The 20,925-nt window shown below is 41.8% G+C and overlaps 1 protein-coding gene across 1 annotated transcript in view; it reads right to left on the bottom strand.

Annotated features, from left to right (window-relative positions):
• Window positions 1-20,925, bottom strand: part of Tbc1d19 (TBC1 domain family member 19) — a 124,798-nt gene that overhangs the window by 88,134 nt on the left and 15,739 nt on the right. The window contains exons 2-8 of the mRNA XM_059275878.1: window positions 17,221-17,293; window positions 16,145-16,190; window positions 14,547-14,622; window positions 6,191-6,265; window positions 4,709-4,772; window positions 3,210-3,256; window positions 2,937-3,047 (exon numbers count right to left, since the gene is read on the bottom strand). Of these exons, the coding sequence (XP_059131861.1) occupies window positions 2,937-3,047; window positions 3,210-3,256; window positions 4,709-4,772; window positions 6,191-6,265; window positions 14,547-14,622; window positions 16,145-16,190; window positions 17,221-17,293 (492 nt within the window). The remainder of the gene's footprint in view (window positions 1-2,936; window positions 3,048-3,209; window positions 3,257-4,708; window positions 4,773-6,190; window positions 6,266-14,546; window positions 14,623-16,144; window positions 16,191-17,220; window positions 17,294-20,925) is intronic.

Raw genomic sequence — 20,925 nt, 5'->3', positions numbered from 1 at the left:
ACTATACTGTACTGTACTATACTATATACTATACTGTATTGTACTATACTATACTATATGCTATACTGTACTATACTATATACTATACTGTACTGTACTATACTATATACTATACTGTACTGTACTATATACTATACTGTACTGTACTATACTATATACTATACTGTACTATACTATATACTATACTATACTGTACTATACTATATACTATACTGTACTGTACTATACTATATACTATACTGTACTATACTATATACTATACTGTACTATACTATATACTATACTATACTGTACTATACTATATACTATACTGTACTGTACTATACTATATACTATACTGTACTGTACTATACTATATACTATACTATAGTAAAACTGTTCTTTTACTGTCCATCCCCCTACCAGCCTGCTGTCCTTTGGAGATGAGGACTGTCTCTTAGTACTGAGCTCTCCAGTACTTATCAAAGCACCTGACCCAGCAAATACTGAACACCAGTGTCTGGTCCCATCTGGCTGCTCCACTAAATTAGCCACAAGCTCTTTTTAGAGATATTAGATCTCCATTTCAAGAAATGTCCTTGTAACATGGGAGAGTCAGAATCACCCTGACACAGTGTACGGATGGCAGGGACTGGTCCTAATGACTGCAGATGAGGAGTAACCACACTCCTGCAGGCTACAATACTGACCTGGCAGGCAAGATGTGCCCACTGGCGGTGCAATCGAGGCATGGCCGCTATGGTGTGACTAACCACTTTCTGACTGGACTTGAGGCCTGTTCCACAAGAGGGACTATCGTGCCTGGTACTATAATCCTTGTCAAAATCCATGACTGGGATATCATAGGCCAAAGGGTAGAACCTGCAATCGTTATTTTGCCCAACAAATACTATTCTAACCATAGACAGAGAAGGGGAATTTCTAGAAATGGCAATGAAGAGAAAAAATAGAAGGGAAAAGACTCTACCAGGACCCCAAACAGACCAGGATTGGAGCCAGAGCTTGAGACCACCAGGAGAATATATTTTTGACATCAGTGCTGGAACACTGGCATGTCTGTTTTCTGTCTTGTGTCATTCTATAAATTTAAGTTATTGTGGGGTCAAGCTGTGGCCTATTCTCTTCATGTCACCCTAAGTCCAAACCTTAAATATCTACAATACCTACTAGTGGCCATTCTACAAATTTATATTCATACTCATTCAGTCTCAGTTTTCTCCCCATCCCCCTCTCCTTTTGGTCTCTGAGTTCATTGCCTCATGCTCTCAAATTGCAGCAGTTCAAATATCTGTGGGTTTTAGGTTCACCACTCAAGTCTGAGAATAAAGCAGTATAACATGTGATTAGGAGCTATGCAGTACAGACTTTCCCTGGAGTGTGGTGGGCCACTCTGTTAGACAGTCAACTCTGCTTTACAGAAGGTTCTCCAAATCTTCACCAGCTTTTCTGGTGTTCTAGAGTTGGTAGAGGGTCAGAAAGCATAGCAGCAAAGGTAAGAACATAGTCTCACTACTCCATAGACTTTTACTTGATCCCTGTGTTAACGACTTCCATCTTCCTACTGTACATCAGAGGTTTCTGAGCTTACAGTTGTTCTGAGTCTGTATCTCTGGTGAATGTGCCTCTGGGCTTCTATGGGGATGGGGAGAGTCATGTGACTCTGAATAGTGGGAAGGAACCCCGCATGATAGTCTTCCACAGAAGTTCTAATCTCAGCCCTGTGGGTTGCCATGGCAGGTACTCAGGATGTCTCTGACCCTTGAGCCTTTCCAAGGTTCTACAAAGAAAACCATTTCACTTTCTTTCTTTTTTTTTTCTCAGAGCTGAGGACCGAACCCAGGGCCTTACACTTGCTAGGCAAGCACTCTACCACTGAGCTAAACCCCCAGCCCCTCCATTTTGCTTTCTTCATCAGTCACTTTCTACTTAGGAAAGAAAAGGCATGCCACAGACGTCAAGAGGGAAAAACAGAAGTAGCAAATGCAGAAAGCAACGATGGCTTCTCGGAGCAGAAATTAAAAGGAAGTATGAAATCAGAAGTGTCCTTCCAGGGCTCAAGGCCATGGTCAAGACCAAGGGTGGTGGGGAAAAAAAAAAAACAAAAAAACAACAACGCCCAAAGGAGCCGGCTGGATCTGGGCTGCAGACGACATTATTACACATGGGAATCAGAACGGAGACAACGTCCTCCTGCGGGAGCCTTTCAAATGTCCCTCCACACTCATCCTTTCACCGACAAAATAACACGAGGCCTGCTGCCAAGAGGAAATAGTCAGGACCTAGCACAATGCAGCAGATCACAGAGTGGAAGATGTGGAGCCGACAGACGGGTGGGCCTGCGCACCTGCATCCACACTTCCCATCCGGTCAGACTTCTCTGGCTTTAGGTTATTTATCAAGGCCTCTCCATCTTTAAAGTTCAGAGCATCACCACAGAGGTGCTGGCGATGCTGTGTCCTTTATTACTTTGGAATGGGTGACAGAAGCGATGACAACCTGGCTCCACCATCAGGAAATCTGCTTCCAGAGCAAACGCAGTTTCTCTTAGTGTCTCACCATGTTCTGGGCTCCAGGAAAGTTGGTTAAATGAAATGACATGCGCTTTCTTAAACATCCTTTTATAAATCTTAGAATTTGTTCCAATCATTTTTACAGCCATGCATCAGACACCTGCGTCCCAGCAAACTCCCTCATAAATATTTGCTCTTTACTAAAATAATGGGCAAAACATTTATAGGCCAATGTGAGCTTGCTTTGACTTCTACATACATACTTGCTCTTTCTATGCACATATTTCCAACTAAAAAGATATCACACTAGAAATTTGTTTAATGCGTCCATGACTCTTCTTCTAATAGATACATGCTGCACTAAAATGTTTTTCTGGTGGTTATCTTCTAATACACATTCATTTATTCTTCAATGTCTATACTTACCAGTTCAGGGATGTCTTTTACTTTCAGAGGAACTTGGATTAAACCCAAATGAGTCCTAAAACTAAGCGAGTCACCATTTTCATAATTTGGGTTGCGGAGATTAATTAATACCTTTAAAAATAAACAACAAGCCTGGTTAGTGTTTTGTATAGATTTGCCCTTGCCAAACATGATAATTCTTGGTGCAAAACCATAGGTTAAAAAGCCATTTGGGGTCATGCACAGTCTTCAATTATACTCATCTTATTTGCATATCTTTCCAACAGAACATACCTCAAGAAAGTCCTTAGGTGCATAAACAGGTCGAAAAAGGCTTAAATCTGGAATGAGTTAAATAAAATTTCAGGTAATATATGAAATGACCAATAAATATTAATGTCACTTTACTATGTTTCCATAGAGATGGATCACATATGTATTGAGTATTGATTATTTGTTGTACATTGTGTGAAACACTGGGAACAGAAGTAAAAACACAGTCCTTGACAACATAAACAACATATTACAGAAGATCTTAAGAGTTTCAAATAAGGATTCTGTATTTAGAATACAGATAATGCATTCTCAGTGAATTCCTCTGCTTGTTTTAAACTTCTCTGATTTCAGGTGCAACATTTCCTATTATAGCATGTTGCTCGCCCGGTTCCCAGACTAGCATTAGTAGTGGAGGTCACAAGCAGGGGGCAGCCATGTATGCATCTGTCCACGTAATTATAGGCATCTACAGTATACAATTGTTACTCATTATATGTTTATAAATCTGGCTGTATATTAACTTTAAAGTGAGATAAAATACAATTTAAAACACTTTAATTTTTGAAATTTACTTTTCATTAGTCAATCTCCTCAGCATCTCAGTATAAATAAGCTTACAGAATTTCTAACTTAACTAAAAGACAAGTCTCAGGAAGCTATTGTATCCATTTTCTTTACTTGTTTGATTTTTTCATTTTCATTAGCGTTTATTAATTATATAAACTGATGGGCTTCATGATGACATTTCGCACATGTGTATAACATACTCTGATGACTTCAATCCCTGTCACCACCCACCTCCTGCCACTGCCCCCCCCACTCTCTCTAGCTCCAAGTCCCCCTTCATGGATGATCTCTACTGTCTTTCTTCTTTAATTCTATAAACACAACCAACCACGTCCACGTAGTGTTGCTCATAAGCATGTTTTTAGGGCTGAACACTCGGCATTGGATAACTGCTGGGGTACTCCTAGGGAAGGCTGATATTCATTCTCTCAGCAGACATTAACTATCTGCAGTCCTTCCTCCAGGAGAGGGGTCCTCATGAGATCTTTCTCCATCCATGTTGGCAAAGCAATTGGTGTCCTTGTTCAGGTCTTGTTTAGGCCACCCTGCCATGTTGCTATCATTTCATGGGTACAGCTTCCCTGTCCTATATAGAAGACAGTCTCACAGCAGATCTCCTGGTCCTCTGTCTTTACAATCTTCCCCAATTGATAAATCTATTAACAAACCCTACCCTATGGCTCAGGGAACATCACAGAAGAGGGAGCAGAAAGGTTACATACTTTCGTATAAAAATGTTTTAAAGTGCTATCTGAAAAAAGGGAAAAGTGATTTAATGCTGTCTAAGCAATGGGAAACACAGCCTAAAGTTGGGAGTTCTTGAGCTGCAAACTAGACACCAGCAAATCAAACATCCAGGGATTAGTGGAGATGGAAGGTTGCAATATTCCAAAAGAAGTATTATGTTATTTCAGTCAAATTAGAAATCTTACAGGAAATCCTTCACATACCTGGCTCATCAGTTCCCATTTCATTCCATTTATTGAGAAGTTCTTTCTGTTCTCCAACTGGTCTCTAAAATTTGTTTTAAGTAGTTTCAAAATCAGTAACTTATTCAAAAGTTTAAGGTACCATAGCATATGATAAACAAATTACACATGGACAACTTATTTGGAATTACACTTAACTTTTAAAGTGATTGAAACATATCTAGTCTCAATGGCTTAGTTGGAACTTGGTGCCAATGAGTCCAAGAAGAGAAGGGAAATGATCCGACTGGCCAGGAAATCTCACAAAGAACTGCCTGCTCTACAGCCACATCCTACAGTTCCTACCCATCAGCAAGCTCAGAAACGCATGGCAAGAGGATTGGCTGAGGGAAGACGTCTGACTCAGTGTCATGATCTTCTGATGTGAAAGACAGTATCAAATCATACTACTCATGCAGACAGGTTCCCGTCTAAGTTTTTTCTAGACACTACCCTGGTGGTGCCTTCAGTGGCTTCTCCTTAGCTCTCATCAAAAGTGTATGCACCTGATCTACTCAACAGTGGAGGATAACTGGCAGGCAGAGAAGGCAGTGAAGGGAAACTCATTCTTTTCTACTTGTGAGCAGCCAAAGTATCCAGAACAGACTCCTGGTGATTCTTCTCTCACTTCCTACCTCTCCTACCATTAAGTAAGAACTAGATCTAAATAGACGTCCATGTCCGCAGAGATACAACAAATTATTCTTTTCATTCCTTATACTAGTACTGAAAGATGTTATCATATTGCCAATGACAAGATTGCAGTCATCGTGGCCTTCAAGGAATAGTGCTACTGTGCTCACTGGCTCAGAATGTACAAAGACTAAATGTCATTACATTTAGTACATCTTTAAAGTGTACTCACTCTTTACAGCGTGATGGTTTGAATGAGATGCCCCCTAAAGTCCCGGGCATTGGAATACTTGGTCCCCCCACTAGTGGTGCTATTTGCGGAGGTTAAGAGGTGTGGCCTTACTGAACAAATATGTCACTGGGGGTGTGCACTTGGTGAGTTCAAAGGTTTGCACCATTCCCAGTTTGCTCTCTGATTCCTGCTTGTGCTACAGGCTGCTACGCCGTTCACCAGGCCTGCCTACTGCCATGCTTCCCCACTGCGGCAGTGAAGGACTCCACCCTTCTGGAACAGTAAGCACCAGACAAACCGTTCTTTCTACAACTTGCCTTGGCCACACTGTTTTAGCACAACAACAGAAAAGTAACTAAGACAACAGCCAAATGTCTAAGTAGGCTACAGCATCAGTTCATTATAACAATCACTAAAGTATATAAAGTAAGAGTATGTGTAAGACATAACCAAACAATTGGCACTTACCGGTTTGCATTAAAAAAAAAACCTGATACACCAGCAAATGAAGACTAACAAGCCTAACAGCTGCACAACTTCGTGACGTTTTTCAGTTAACTCACAATAAAGGTACTTCCGCAGAAAAATGTTAAATTTACCTTTCGTGCCAATGGGATACTCAGTTCAGTGCACATACTATTTAAACTCTTCAAGATTCTTTTTTCCCAACTTCCCTGAAACAAAAGGAACAATCTATCATTGTTTTTCACGAGCAATATCCACACTAGTAAGAAAAGACATTACTATGATGTTCATAGAAAAGGCAAAGACGGTTGAGATCGGTATCCTCATTAGTTCACTCAACAAACACCGATTACTTCTCACTCTGAATCGGGTACTGTCCTTAGTGCTGACATCAACCGTATTGTAGTTTGGATAGTCAGTGTTCTTGGGCCCATATATTAAAGTCTTGGACCCCAGCAGTGGACAGTTGAGAGGAAAGGGGACTTTTTGAGAACTAGAACCCAGTGAAAAGTCCTTTCAGACATTGGGAGGGTGTCCTATAGGGCATTTTGGAGGCTGATAGACATACACATGGTGTTTTTTGAGTTCCACAAGTAGATAAGGGCTAAATGAATTCCACCAGGAAGCATGGGCTCTGGTGCACACTGTCCAGGTCTAGTTCCACTGACTGCTTTGGTGAAGTTAGGCAGAGTGACTCACCTCATCAGTTGCCATGGATACTAAACAAATGGCCACATGTGAAGTACTAAGTCACTGGCACATTAGAGCTCTGTGTGCCACTGGCACTAGTTTCAAAGAAAACTGACCCACTTACGAGCATCACACTTGTACCCGTTTCTTCAGATACTACGTTCTTTGAATGTACCAAAGTAGTTCCCAAGGCTTCTTATGCAGAAATGGGGTTTCACTATCATGGAAGTTCAAATAACACTGGATAAAATTTTACACGTTTAAATTTCACTTAATCCAATGTTGTTCAAACTTACACAACTATGGAAGCATGACTGGTAGAAAAGCTGCAAACTCTTAGTTCAATATGAACTGAGTTCCTGCTGCATCGAGGTCAGGAGAGTAGAGGCAACAGATGCAAGGATGCTTCAAGTGTCCTTTGAGGGGCAGACAGCTGCAGAAGGGTGTGTACAGAAACGACGAATGCAGCTAATGCTAAGGGCTATAAAACAGAGAGATGTGGGGTTGAAGGGGGCAGATCCTTTCAACGGGGACACTGGACAACAACATCAGAAAAAAGATGCCACCTTAATTGAGCCTCACAAAATGGATGGCATCTTGATGACACAAAGCAAGCAGAAAGCTCTTTCCAGGACAGAAAGACAAAGCGCAAACAGCGTTCATAATGCAGGAGAGAAGGACACAGTGCCCCAGATGAGCACACAGGACAGTCATACAACACGGAGAACACAGAGGGGAAGCTAAGGGCTGAGAGTGAAAGTTCCTCATGCAGAGCTTTAGATTAGGAGCTCCACCTCCCGGGCAACTGGGAGTCACAGCGATGTATTAAATGGCTTAGTTTATCAGACAATCACAAAATTCTCAATAAAGTAAGCGACAGACACTAAAGAGGAGTGAGGCATTAGTAGAACTGTAAGTCATTCAAGCATGGCGAAGTTCTGGTACAATCTAAATGGAAGGCAGATACTAAGTAAAAAGTATAAAATTACCAGCAGGCAGAAAATTAATCCATTAAAAGTTAAACAAATGATTTGGGACTAATGATTAACAAAATTGTTAAGCGACTTTCTGACCCCAAAGTTGTCAACAGTTTGAGAGGAGGCAATAGACAGTAGAAGTACCATTAGACTAAGGCCTTGAACAGCCAACAAATGCGTCTGAAGGAGTCAAGGATTATGAGACACAGGAAGGGACGAGATAAAATGGTAGTCATGAGATCTAGACTAAGAAGGCTCCCTGGAAACTGGAGAACATTGCTCAACAGGACAGGGAACTGAACTGGCTTTCCTATGGACAGCAAATACAGAAAAAAAGACATTTTTTGTTAACTGGCATTAACTAGGAAAATATTCTAGTTATATTCTAGAAATAATGGTTTGAATACAAAATGTTCCACCACAAGCTATCTATCAACTGTCGGTCAATAGTGTTTGGGAAGTGGTTGGATCCTGAGGGTTCTGACTTAATGAATTAATCCATTACTGATGGATTTATAATATAATTTCATTATTGGAAGATAGTGGGAAATAGGAGGTGGGGCCTAGTGGGAGCACTTAGGTCACTGGGGACAAACCCTATAAAGATGTGTCTTGTCCTCGACCCCTGACTCTTAGCCATTTTCTATCTGACAGAGGAGGGAAAATCTGTTCCTCAACAGCCTTATGCCACAGAACACAGGAGCTAACTGATCATGCGCTGAAGCTTTTGAAGTGTGAGCCATAAACCTCCCCTCCTCTTGAGTCGTTCTCTCAGATACTTGTCACAGTCATGAAAAGCCTAATAGGAAATTGGTACCAGGAGTGGGGTCATTACTAATGACAAAACTTGACCATGTGGTTTATAGTGAGAAACAGGAGAAAAAAAAATGAAGATCAGAAAGATTCAAATATTGAAGTTTGGTCAGAAACGTCTATATAAAATTGGTGTTAAGGAAGGTTTGTTTTATTAAGAGATTCACACTATTAAAAAGAAGCCAGATATTTGAAATTCAGACAATAGAACAGACATCTTGAAGGCATCTCAGGAATTGGCCAGAGCCCACCTATTACAAACTCAAAATTACAAAAGGTACATTCATTTGAAAGATTTTTCTCATGACAACAGTGTGTGTTGAGCCAGGGCGCCCTGCTAGCAGAGTCACTGTGCTCAGCTGGCCAGGGAGGCAGAGGCTGCTGCAGGCACAGTTCAGAGAGGCCTGGCTGTCACTCTAGTTGAGGCAATCTTGTTGTCATCCACGGGATACTGGCTTTGCAAGCACACAAAATGTAAATAAGCGCTCTGGTGCCACAGAGGCATTCACCCAGATTTTAAGTAAGGATAAACTGATGCCAGGAATGTGGAATGTCTGTAGGCTGGGAGAAGCCAGCATAGGGGAGAAGCCATGTGGACCGCAGCTGGACACATCTGCAGAGGTGGGGCTGCCCAAAGCATCTGGAGCTCACGTCAAACTACCATGTGTCCCAGATGACAGATTGATATTCTGTTGGGTCACAGTCTTGCTTTGGTTTGACCCTTCCTTTCCATGACCTGATTACCTATCTTTTGGAACAGAATTGTTCACTCTGTACCATTGTGTAAGCAGGTAACTTGCTTTTTTAAATTTATAACGGCTCACAGAAGAGTTTTCCTAAGTCTCAGAAGACAATCTGGACTTAGATGTTTGAGCAATAATAAAACTGTTAAAAATACGGGGACTCTTGAAGATGAACTAAATGTTATCACCTTATGAGAAGAACGTGAACTTTTAGGAGCAGGGAGGGCAATGTTACAGTTTAACTATGAGATGCCTCCATAAGCTCATGTATTGGGCAGGAGCTTTATTGTTGTCAGCTAATTGAATCTGAAAAGTGAATGGATAATAAGACCTCTGAGATAATTGGTAGATTATGCCCTTACAGACACATAATACTTAGTATTACTGGGAAATGGTGAGAGTGGAAGACAGAGACCAGTTGGAGGAACTGGGTCTCTAGGAATCTGTTCTATAAAGATGGATTTCATCCCTGGCCCCTCTTCCCTGTGATTTCTGTCCACCAAGAGATAAACTGATCTGTTCCCCCACAACCTTCCACCATGATGTTCTGCTCAAACACTGCACTAAACAATGGAGCTGGAGGATCATGGACTGAACCTCTCAACACTGTGAACTAGAATAAATCTATCCTCCTTCTCAAGTGGTTCTCTCAGGTACTTCCCACAGTGACAAAGACCTGACTAATAGAAAGAGATAGTTCATAGGGCATGAGTAAGGAATCGATTAATTCACCAGACACTTATTCAGAAGTTCTCTAGGCTAGGCACTAGTGGGGTGCTGGGGCAGATGATCTTAAAGGCAGTAAATATTTGGAACAAAAGAACAGGTAAACACTACAGGTTTTGCAGGTCACAGGGCCTCCATTGCAACTACTTAACTCCTGTAGTGCAGAAAGGGTCCGAGACAATATATAATGATTAAGCATGACTATTTCCAAAAATATATTTTAGTAATTCCTATCATTTTCCTGTGCCATAAACTTATTATTCCTCACTGTTTACAGATGATAAAAATTTTCACACATAAAAGGTGAAAAATAATTCAATTGTATATCCCTATACATACCATCAATAATACTACAATTCTTACCTCAGTATGTAGCTACTTTGCATAAAAGAAAATGTATAATCTAAGTGTGTCATTCCACAGGGCTCACACAAATAGATACATATGTATAACCTAAACCATAACCAAGACACTGAATATGATCGTCATCCACAGCAAATCCCTCATACTTCTTCTTGTAAACTTCTACCTTCAAACTTCCTTATTAATCTGAACAGATTAATTCCCCCATCCTAGAACTTATCAATGGAATAAAAGGGGTTGGGGATTTAGCTCAGTGGTAGAGCGTTTGCCTAGCAAGCACAAGGCCCTGGGTTTGGTCCTCAGCTCTGAAAAAAAAAGACAAAATAATATAGCATACATTCTATATTCTTTTTTAAATGAATTTATTTAGTTTATATAAGAGTGCTCTATCTGTATGTACAACTTTACGCCAGAAGAGGGCATCAGATCCCACTATAGATGGTTGTGAGTCACCATGTGGTTGCTGGGAACTAAACTCAGGACCTCTGGGAGAGCAGCCATTGCTTTGAACCTCTCAGCCAGCTCTCCAGACCCTAGCATACACTCCTTATGTAAAGTTGATACGACTCAATATAATATGTTGGGGTTTACTTATACTATAGTGTGTATTAATAGCTTGTTTTTATTCATTTTTGAATGATAGTCCAAATAAGCATAAAGGACACGGCTTATTAATTATTTTTCTAACTGATAGCCTGGTGATTTCTAGTTTGGGGCTCATAGGAATAAGGCTTTTGTGAACATTCTTCTAACAGTCTTTTCATGGATACTTATTTTTTATATTTTGGGCAAAAGATAGGGGATGGAGCTTGTGGGTCACAATACACAAGTTTATTATTGTATTAAACTGTCAGACTTCACCCCAGCGATGACACCATTGAATTCAGGCTGCCACCACCCCACCAGTGTTTATCTTGTCAGTCTTCAGTTGTGGCCATCCTTCTGCTGTACATGATTCAGTTCATAATATTATTCTAATTTGCTTTGCAGTCAGTTAAAAACACTTGTAAAGCTCCCTTTGTTAGTCCTAAAACACAGGTGTCAGACTGCACTGAGACCAAAGGCTATTGTGTGACAAGTCCTCAGTCTGCAAAGAAAACAGAATCCATCATATACAGAACAAACTGATACCACTCAGAGTCAGCCGCTGGCAGTTTTAGAGGTTACTATTTGCCTGTTGTATTACTTAGGGTTGTTATTGCTGTGAACAGACACCATGACCACAGCAACTCTTATAAAGGAAAACATTTAATTGGGGGGGGGGGGCTTGCTTACAGTTTTGGAGGTTCAGTCCATTATCATCATGGTGGGGAGCATGGTGGCATATAGACAGATGTCGTGCTGGAGGAGCAGCTGAGAGTCCTACATCTTTCAGGCAGCAGGAAGTTGACTGAGACACTGGGAAGTATTCTGAGCATAGGAAACCTCAAAGCCCACCCCCACAGTGACACACTTCCTCCAACAAGTCCACACCCACTCCAACAAAGCCACACCTCCTAATAGTGCTACTCCCTGTGAGATTATTGGGAGCCAATTACATTCAAACTACCACACATGTCTATCTCTCCTTTCAGTCATGCAGAAAGCTAACCTCTGCACTTTGTTTCTCAGATGCTAAAACTGATGATTTTCTATATTCATTAATTACAATTTTCTCCTAGGCCTGGTAGTGCACACCTTTAATCTCAACACTCTAGAGGCAGAGGCAGGTAGATCTTTGTAAGTTTGAGGCCAGTCTGATCAACATTGTGAGTCCCGGGCCAGCAAGGGCTAAATAGTTAGACCCTGTGATTTAAAACTATTTTTCCTATCCTGGCATGGTGGTGTACATCTTTAATCTCAGAACTACAGAGGCAAAAGCTGGTAGATCTCTGCGTTTGAGGTCAGCAAGTTCCAGACTCGCCAGGGCTACATACATAGTAAGACCCTGCCTCAAGAAAAATAGTTGTTTTTTGTTTTGTTTTGAAAAATCATATCAGAGCCCAGGCTGCTGCCAAGGACCATGGTCCTGTAGCCAGGGTCTGTGTTGATGTTCATTGCCCCTGGTGCCACACAGATGCCTAGGGTATAGGCTACAACCTGTAGCCATGTTGGTGTCCAAGGGCCATGCCACCAATGGGGCCATGCTGATCTCAATGGCCTGTGCTGCCACATGGGGCCATGATGATATCTGGGCCGGAGTTGTTGCCAAGGCTATGTCTGGGCCCGTGGCCCTATGGTAACCAGGGTCTGTGTTGATGTCCATGGCTTCAGTAATCACCAAAAGCCGTGAGGGTACCTGGGGTCTGGTCAGCCACCTGAGGCCATGTTGGTGTCTAACGGTTATGCTGCATTGGGGCCATACAGATCTGGGTGGCCTGCACTGCCACAAGGTGCCACGGGGACATCTAGTCCTGGGCTGCAGCTGAGGGCCATGTCTGGGTCCATGGTTCTGCTGCAGCTGGGGTCTGTGTTAATGCCCACAGCCCATGTTAACATAGGGGGCCATAGGAACCATGCATGTTGAAATCTGAGGGCCTGTGCTGGGTTGGCTCTGGTCTTGGCCCTGACTGGACACTGCAGCAAGAGAGCTGGCCCTGCCCCTCATGGGAAAGCTCCCCCACCCCCGCACCACAGGTTTGGGAGAGGGGGACCTGGTAGCATGGGCCTAGGAGAGCTGGCTCCACCCCTCGCCTGAGGTGAGTGGTCCACTCAGGCCCACATTCTGGGCCTTGGGTTGGCCCACCCTAACATCTATGACCTGCTTGAGCTTTTGAGGGACTGGTTCTGTAGAATGATAGCAGCAAGATCTCCATGACTCAGGTCAAAAGCAGGATATCTGAAAGGAGTTCCAGTGAGGCTCCAGTGATGATGATGTGCCAGAAACCAGAGGCCTAAAACCAGACCAATGACTCATGACTCGTTGGAATGAACATTTTGTTGGTAGGGCTGATTGGACAAAAGGGTATACCACGTGACACATCACAGCTCCCAATGCCACTAGGATGAATGAACAGGTGTTGGAAAGACAGAAGCGAGGTGGTGGGTTTTTTTGTTTTGTTTTTAATTAATTTTTGGAGGAGTTTTCTTGGGGGGGGGATGCTGCAGGAATGAGGGACGGATATGGAGGGACAGGAGGTAAGTGGGATTGAGGTATGTGATGTGAAATTCCCCAAAAAATCAATAAAGAATTGTTATTAAAAAATATTTAGACCTTACCTTTCTAGGTTTTTTTAGTTTAAATCTTTATAACAAAAGCCATATGACTCTCTCATGAATATATTTAATTATCATGCTTTTGTACAAACAGATAAATATTATCTGACCCTAGAGACACCACCTAGAAATAAATAGATTTCTGTTCCACTGTCTCTGTCAGCATCTAGTTTGGAGGCAGTTTTAATGAGAATAAAAAGTAGAATCTTGCTAATGTACACTACTGTGAAGCTGGCAACTGACACGGCAGAGCATCGTCTACAAAAGCATTGGCATGTCTGCTGGAGCAGAGGGATGAGGGCACAGGATTTCTGCAGGAATAACTTCAACCTATTTCGGAGGCCATGCTGGAGAGAAGAACCCAGTATATATATATTGTTTATGTGAGACATGGTTTCTCTGTGTAGTTTTGGTGCCTGTCCTGGATCTTGCTCTGTAGACCAGGCTGGCCTCGAACTCACAGAGATCTGCCTGTTTCTGCCTCCCGAGTGCTGGGATTAAGGGCGTACACCACCACTGCCCGGTGTGTATTTTTAATATGATATCAGTAACACAGGCTTCCAAGGACAGAGGGTTTTTGTTTGGGTCTGGTTTTTATGTTTGTTTTGCTTGTTTTTTAATGCATTATTCCATTCTTTTAAATTCACGGGCCGTGAGGAGTAGATTGTTACACAAGACTTTACGCTATTTCAAACTTCAAGCCCTTTCCTTTCTATGTAATGTTTTCCATGGTTACTATAGTTAAACAGGTATGAACCTTGATTACCAAAAATAAAAAGGCAGAGTGTGCAAGAATTATTAACATTGCTTAAGAGGTTCTCACCCAGTCTTTATATGAAGAATATATATATATATATATATATATACATACATATATATATATATATGTATATGTATGTATATATATATTGTGCCAATAAGAATATACTCTGCACTGCATTACTTAGCATGGAAAAAGAAAACAAAGATCAACAGTGGCCAACCTGTGCCTTCCTCATGTACACCAAAGGCTCTTTGAGATGCTCAGGAGGTGCAGAAGGATGACTGGGCAAAGGATACCTGGAAGCAGAAAGAGGCAGCTGAGTAGCATACTGAGCTCGCAATAATGAATTCTCTTGGTAAAAAGTAACTTACCTCTGCAGTGCCTGCTATAAACAAAATAGAGGATCTGTTAACAGTTCAGGTGTGTACACCAGATCTAATAGAAATTTCAATTATACCATTGTAGTAAGTGGTAATGTTTTGTTTTGTACTTCACACAGGGTCTTATTGGATAGCCCTGGCAGGCCTGGAACTTGCTATACAGACCAGTATGGCCTTGAACTAGTCCTGCCTCTGCCGCCCAAGTGCTGGGATTATAGGTGTGCACCACCATACCCGGCTAAAATGTAATCTGTTAAGAACAGAAGCACTCTGGCTTACAGTTCTAGACCCCAGAAGTCAAACATCCAGGTGCCAACATCTGCCAACATCCTCCTATATCATCTGGTTGTTGCATTTGTTTATGTTATGGAATATTTGTTTAACTATGTAAAGATGTGTTGCATTTGTTTAATTATGTAAAGATGTGCTGCTGGTTTACATTGCCTGCCTAAGGCACCTAATTGGTCTAATAAAAAGCTGAACAGCCAATAGTGAGGGAGGAAGTATAGGTGAGTAAGTAGGAATTTAGGCTTGAAAAAAGAAAGAGAAAGAGAAACCAGGGAGATGCCAGGGGCCAGATAGACAAGGAGGAAGAAGTAAAGTTAAGATATACAGAATGAAAGAAAGGTTAAAAAAAAAAAGCCCCAAGGCAAAATGTAAATGAATAGAAACAAAGTAAATTAAGTTAAAAGAGCTAGTGCGACAAGCCTAAGCTAAGGCCGAGCACTCAAATTAATAATAACAAGTCTCCATGTCTTTATTTGGGAGCTGGTTGGCGGCCCAAAGAAAAATCACAATGAAATCTGGTGACAGAAGGTAAGAGGCTCACTGGGAAAACAGAGCCAAACCTGGCCTTTCACATTATCTCCAGTCCAACCCATAAGGGAAAGGCTCATGTGCCCTAATGGCTCCTAAGGGTCTCAGTTGGTAATACTGTTACAGTGGCAATTACATTTCACCCATGAACTTGAAGGGGACATTTAAACCATAGCAGCCCACTTATATAGTTGCTAGGTCTTCCCTCAGGGCAGCACAAAACAGACTAAGACATTGTCTGGGCATTTACAGACAATGGGCTCATGGGCCATATATGCCCAAGTATAGCTATGAATGTGACTCAAAACAAAATCACAAACTTACTTGTCTTAGTTAGAGTTTCTATTGCTATGATGAGATATCATGACCAAAGTAACTCTTTTTAAAGGAAAACATTTAATTGGGGCTGGCTTGCAGTTTCAGAGGATTAGTCCATTATCATCATGGCAGGAAGCATGGCAGTGTGCAGGCAGACATGGTGCTAAAGAAGGAGCTGAGAGTTCTACATCCAGATTGGCAGACAACAGGCAATGAATGTCACACTGAGCATGGATGGCTTGAACATACAAACTAAATCTACTTAAACAAAATAGTATCTCAAAATAGACAGAAAAGAACTCACACATTCAGTTCACTATAAACAGCATTCTGAAGTTTCTTCTCCCAACCTGTTTTAAGTTAAAACAAAACATTAGTGTCTTAAATATGCGACAGAGTAATTGTTTAAACTTCTAAAAATGTATTTATTTTACTTCATATGTGTGTGTGCCTGAATGTACATACATGCACCAAAATTCGTGCATGAGCCTGCAAATGTCAGAAGATGGCATCTGATCCTCTGGAACTAGAATTCCAGGTTGTTGTGGGCTGCCATATGTGTGCTGGGAACTGAACCAGCGTCCTCTGTAAGAGCAGTCAGTATTCTTAACTGCTGAGCTATCTCTCTAGCCCCAACTTACTAAAGTGTTGGCATCGTGGTTATTTGTGAAAGAATTTTGTCAACCATTAACTGCTATGGAAGTAAAACTATTGAGTCGTTTTCTCCAGTTAAGAGTAATGCCTTCTTCCTCTGTCAACCTGCTAAATGGACGCCAGTGCCTTTGAACTGATGCTGTGATGGATGTGTTGGGGAAAAGGACAAGAATCTGGTACGTGCCAGAGACAGAACAAAGAAGCAGTTACAGATAACTAGTCATCAAACTGCTGGCCAGCAAAGGCAGAATGAACATTCTGGGGAGCTGCCACTTAGCATCTCAGCTCCCACATGAAAGTGTTGACGCCAGGTCAACCCTTCTGTCCAAAAACTAAGATTTTCTTTTTCTTTCTTCCTTTCTTCCTTCCTTCACTCTCTCTCTCTCTCTTTCTCTCTCTCTCTCTCTCTCTCTCTCTCTCTCTCTCTCTCTCTCTTTCTCTCTCTTTCTTTCTTTCAAAGCATAGAAAAATAATGTAGACGGAGAAGACCCTCAGCAGGAAGTAAAAAGACAACAACTAAGTAAGGATATATTCACCACACTTGGGACATACTTTGAGTAGGAAGCAAAGCAGTCATTTCTACAGTGTCCTTGAGTACTTGCACAATTTTATCAAAATGTGTAAACTCTAATCCTCTCCGAACAGAAGCCCATCAGCCAAGTTATATCGGTTTTGAGGAAGAAGTCGAAAGTCTGTGGATGCTTAAAGAGAGGGGACTTTACAAACCTGATATTTTAAAGAATTCCTTAATATCTTCTTTGAGTGACTCAAGTCTGATCTCGGGTCTCTGAAGGCAGGCCTAGATTTTTGGGAAAGAAGGCAAAGAGAAAAGAGAAGTGGAAAGTCACAAGGCATTTGAGTTCATATGCAATGCTAACACATGTGTAGAAGGAAACACCAGATGTCTTCACATGCACTGGAGGGTAATGCACCTTAGACACACCTAGACTGGCTCACCATGGAGAAGGTCTCACTCCTCTCATGATAGCAACCAATCTACACAAAGCACATGGATGTGCAGCTTACAAATACTTAGCATGTTTACCTAAAGTCTCAAGTAGAAATATGCTCAGATTTTAGCAATCTATTCTCATATTATACCCCAAATCCATGGTACCCACACCTAGACACCAAAGCACCAGATCTCTCGATGTAAGTGCGTGCAGTTTGGATGTCTGTTCAATGTACCCATGTGTTGTGCCTGTTTATGAAAAATACATAAAAGTTGTAATTTATTAGTGTTTGTTACTAAGGTCTCTTCAGATGGATGCTTTGTATTCCACACTGTAGTTTTTGCCATAAATAGTGTATTCTTTCCTACTTGTGATGGAATTGATCACCCTCAAGGTGTTGGGGTTTCATGACTTAGCTCTGTCTAAGAATGCTTAGAAGCACAGTTCTTAACAAGACATTTCCGTACTTCATGGTATTTTATGCTCACTTCAAACCTACTAAGACAAAGCTTGCTCTCATCCTCACGTGCCTTGCACCTTTCCTAAAACTTTAAATATTCTTCAGGGAAACTGCCACCCATCTCATCGTCCAGGTCAAAACGTTCAAATCTAGTTATTCTCAACTGCACCTTAACCCCTAATGGCTCAAGCTCTTCCTGAAAGAGGAGGCTGGTAGCCGTGAATAGTTTGTAAGACTTATTTTTATTATTTGTAATTTTGCAGATATATGTCTTTATCTGTGCAGGAGTATGAGTACACAAGTACAGGTGCCTGTGAAGACATAGGCATCGGATCTCCCTGGAACTGGAAGTAGAGAAAGTTGTGAGCTGCCCAACATGGATGCTGGGACCAAACTTGGGTTCTCTCAAGTATAGTGTACACTCTTAACTACTGAGTCATCTCTCTTGTTTAAAGCTTTTTTTTTTAATCTTATTTATTATCACATAAAAAAACAGACCAACTAATAACAAAACCAAAATTCCAGGGAAAACATGTATAGCAAAACTAGGTGATATCTACCATAAACCCAAAATACAACTGGCTGTGACCACTTAACAGCCAGGAGATCTGTATAGTGTCAGCACTCGTGTGGGGAAAAGCCAAAGATCAGGGGTACCTGACATGTGTGGAAAAAAACAACCCCCAACTAGCCAATGAATATGCTCTGGAACATTTAATGAGGCAACTGTAGAGTAGAACCTAAAGCCTGGTGGGGCTAGTCTACTCCAGTGTGAGATATGAAGACACTAGAGCAGTCCAACCAAGCAGGGCTCCCTTTTCTAATAAGAACACACTAAAGCGAATACATGGACAGAGTCACCCAACTGTGGGTGACGGGAAAATAACCCATTGCCTTGAAAACTGGTAAATAAAGAAAACACATTTATCCCGTCTTTCTAATAAGCATTGTACAACTGAGAAACCACACCGTAAAGGGGAAATGTTTATTTAGTAAGTATTGCAGCTTAGGGGCTGGAGAGAGCGCGGCAGGTAACACCACTTGCAGCTCTTACAAAGGACCCGAGTTCAGTTTCCAGCACCCACGTGGCAGCTCACAACTGTCCATAACCCCAGGTGAGGGGTTCCAAAGCCCTCTAGCCTCCATGGCACCAGGCATATATGTGGTGTGTGAATATACATTTTGGCAACACACACACACATATAAAGTATTGTGGCTAATAACTAAAACAGATCTGGTTAAACCATCACATTTTGCACCCCCAGTGAAATGCTGACTCTAGGCCTTGAACAGACACAGCTATTAACTCTGCAGAAGAGACACCTAGACAGTACGTGCCGCTCAATGAAAGAACACTCTACTTCCAAGAGCTGTGCCAAAAGGATGGCACCTGTGCTGCAAACGCAATAATATGAAGCAGGATTTCAGCTGACTATGACAAGCTAATACCTGGAAGAAGCCAAGGGCCTTCCAGAGGTCAAACCAAGGCCCAAGGAGTCTTGGAGATATAAGCTCTTGAATATTAGTCATTTTCCTGCAATGACATTTCTTGCGTGCTTTCATAGCTTTTTCATTAGATTCCTTTTCTAAGAACAGTGTGTTGATCATCCATTGGGCCCAATTTCCCCTCTACTAATGGAATATTTAGATAACCTTCTGTGCAGAAATGCAGCCAAGATCCCTAATTTTAGGCCTTTCTATAATTATCATTAGCAGCATCCAGCCAGGACCATCCCCTATGGATGAAAGTATCTTATCTGAGATATCTCAGATTCTCTAAGAACAGACTTAAGCATCCAGACTATCTGCTTGAGAAGGCCTGGTGGATGTGCTAATTAAGCTTAACTTTCTCCTTTTCAAAGTCTTATCTCTAGTTTTAGACCCACCCTTAACAATTAACTCAGAACTAAAGGGTTCCCACTTACAATTACATTTATCTGTGATGGAAGTTGCCTTGCCAAGTCGCTAGTGCGAGCACACTTCCCCTGCCCTGCCAGAAATGACAGGAGCAGAAATAGCTTGGAGAGAGAAGGGCCAAAGGGATAAAAGGCAGTTTTATTTTCAGAGCAAGGATGGAGAAGAAAAAAGACAATGGAAGAACTAGATGAGTAAGAACTGGAGGGGAAAGAACTGAGATGGATTAGATTGGAAGAAAACTAGATTAGAGAAGAACTAGATTGGAGGACTACGAGAGAGAACTAGAAAGATGAGATGGAAGATGGGGCAGAACTAAGGAGTTAAGATAGTCTTAGAGGGAACAGCAGAAAGATGTAGAGAGAATCAGGCAAGAAAGGAACTAAGTGTGAGAGCAGAAAAGAAGCTGTGTAGAGAGAGAACTGACTAAGAAGAATAAAATGTATGGACTAAAGAGTTTCATGTATATAGATTCATCCACCATCCTTAAGATTAGACTTCTCAGCTGGTTGATAGATTCTTCTGCTGTGGGATGTTCTGTATGGCAAATGTGTTGCTAATTAGTCAATAAATAAAACACTGATTGGCCATTGGCTAGGCAGGAAGTGTAGGCGGGACAAGGAGGAGAATAAAGCTGGGAAGTGGAAGGCTGAGTCGGAGAGACACTGCCAGCCGCCACGATGCGAAACAGCATGTGAAGATGCCGGTAAGCCACGAGCCATGTGGCAAGGTATAGATTAATAGAAATGGATTAATTTAAGCTGTAAGAACAGTTAGCAAGAAGCCTGCCACGGCCATACAGTTTGTAACCAATGTAAGTCTCTGTGTTTACTTGATTGGATCTGAGGCTGTGGGACTGGCAGGTGAGAGAGATTTGTCCTGACCGTGGGCCAGGCAAGAAAACTCTAGCTACATTCTTCCACGGACCCTAGGAGAGGGCTATCGAGGAGCTGGACCCCAACAGTCCTCAATACTCCTGAGTCTGATGAAGCCTGGGGTCCAGCTGCCAATCAAGAAAACATACAGAGGACAGAGCATGATGAGCTGCACTATGAGTTTACAGTTAGTAAAGTGCAGGCTATGAGAAACGCTAAGATCAGCCCT

This window comes from Peromyscus eremicus, chromosome 10, assembly GCF_949786415.1.
Source record: "Peromyscus eremicus chromosome 10, PerEre_H2_v1, whole genome shotgun sequence".
Lineage (NCBI taxonomy): Eukaryota > Metazoa > Chordata > Mammalia > Rodentia > Cricetidae > Peromyscus > Peromyscus eremicus.
Note: the sequence above shows the minus strand (reverse complement) of the source record. Positions and strands in the feature narration are given on the sequence as shown.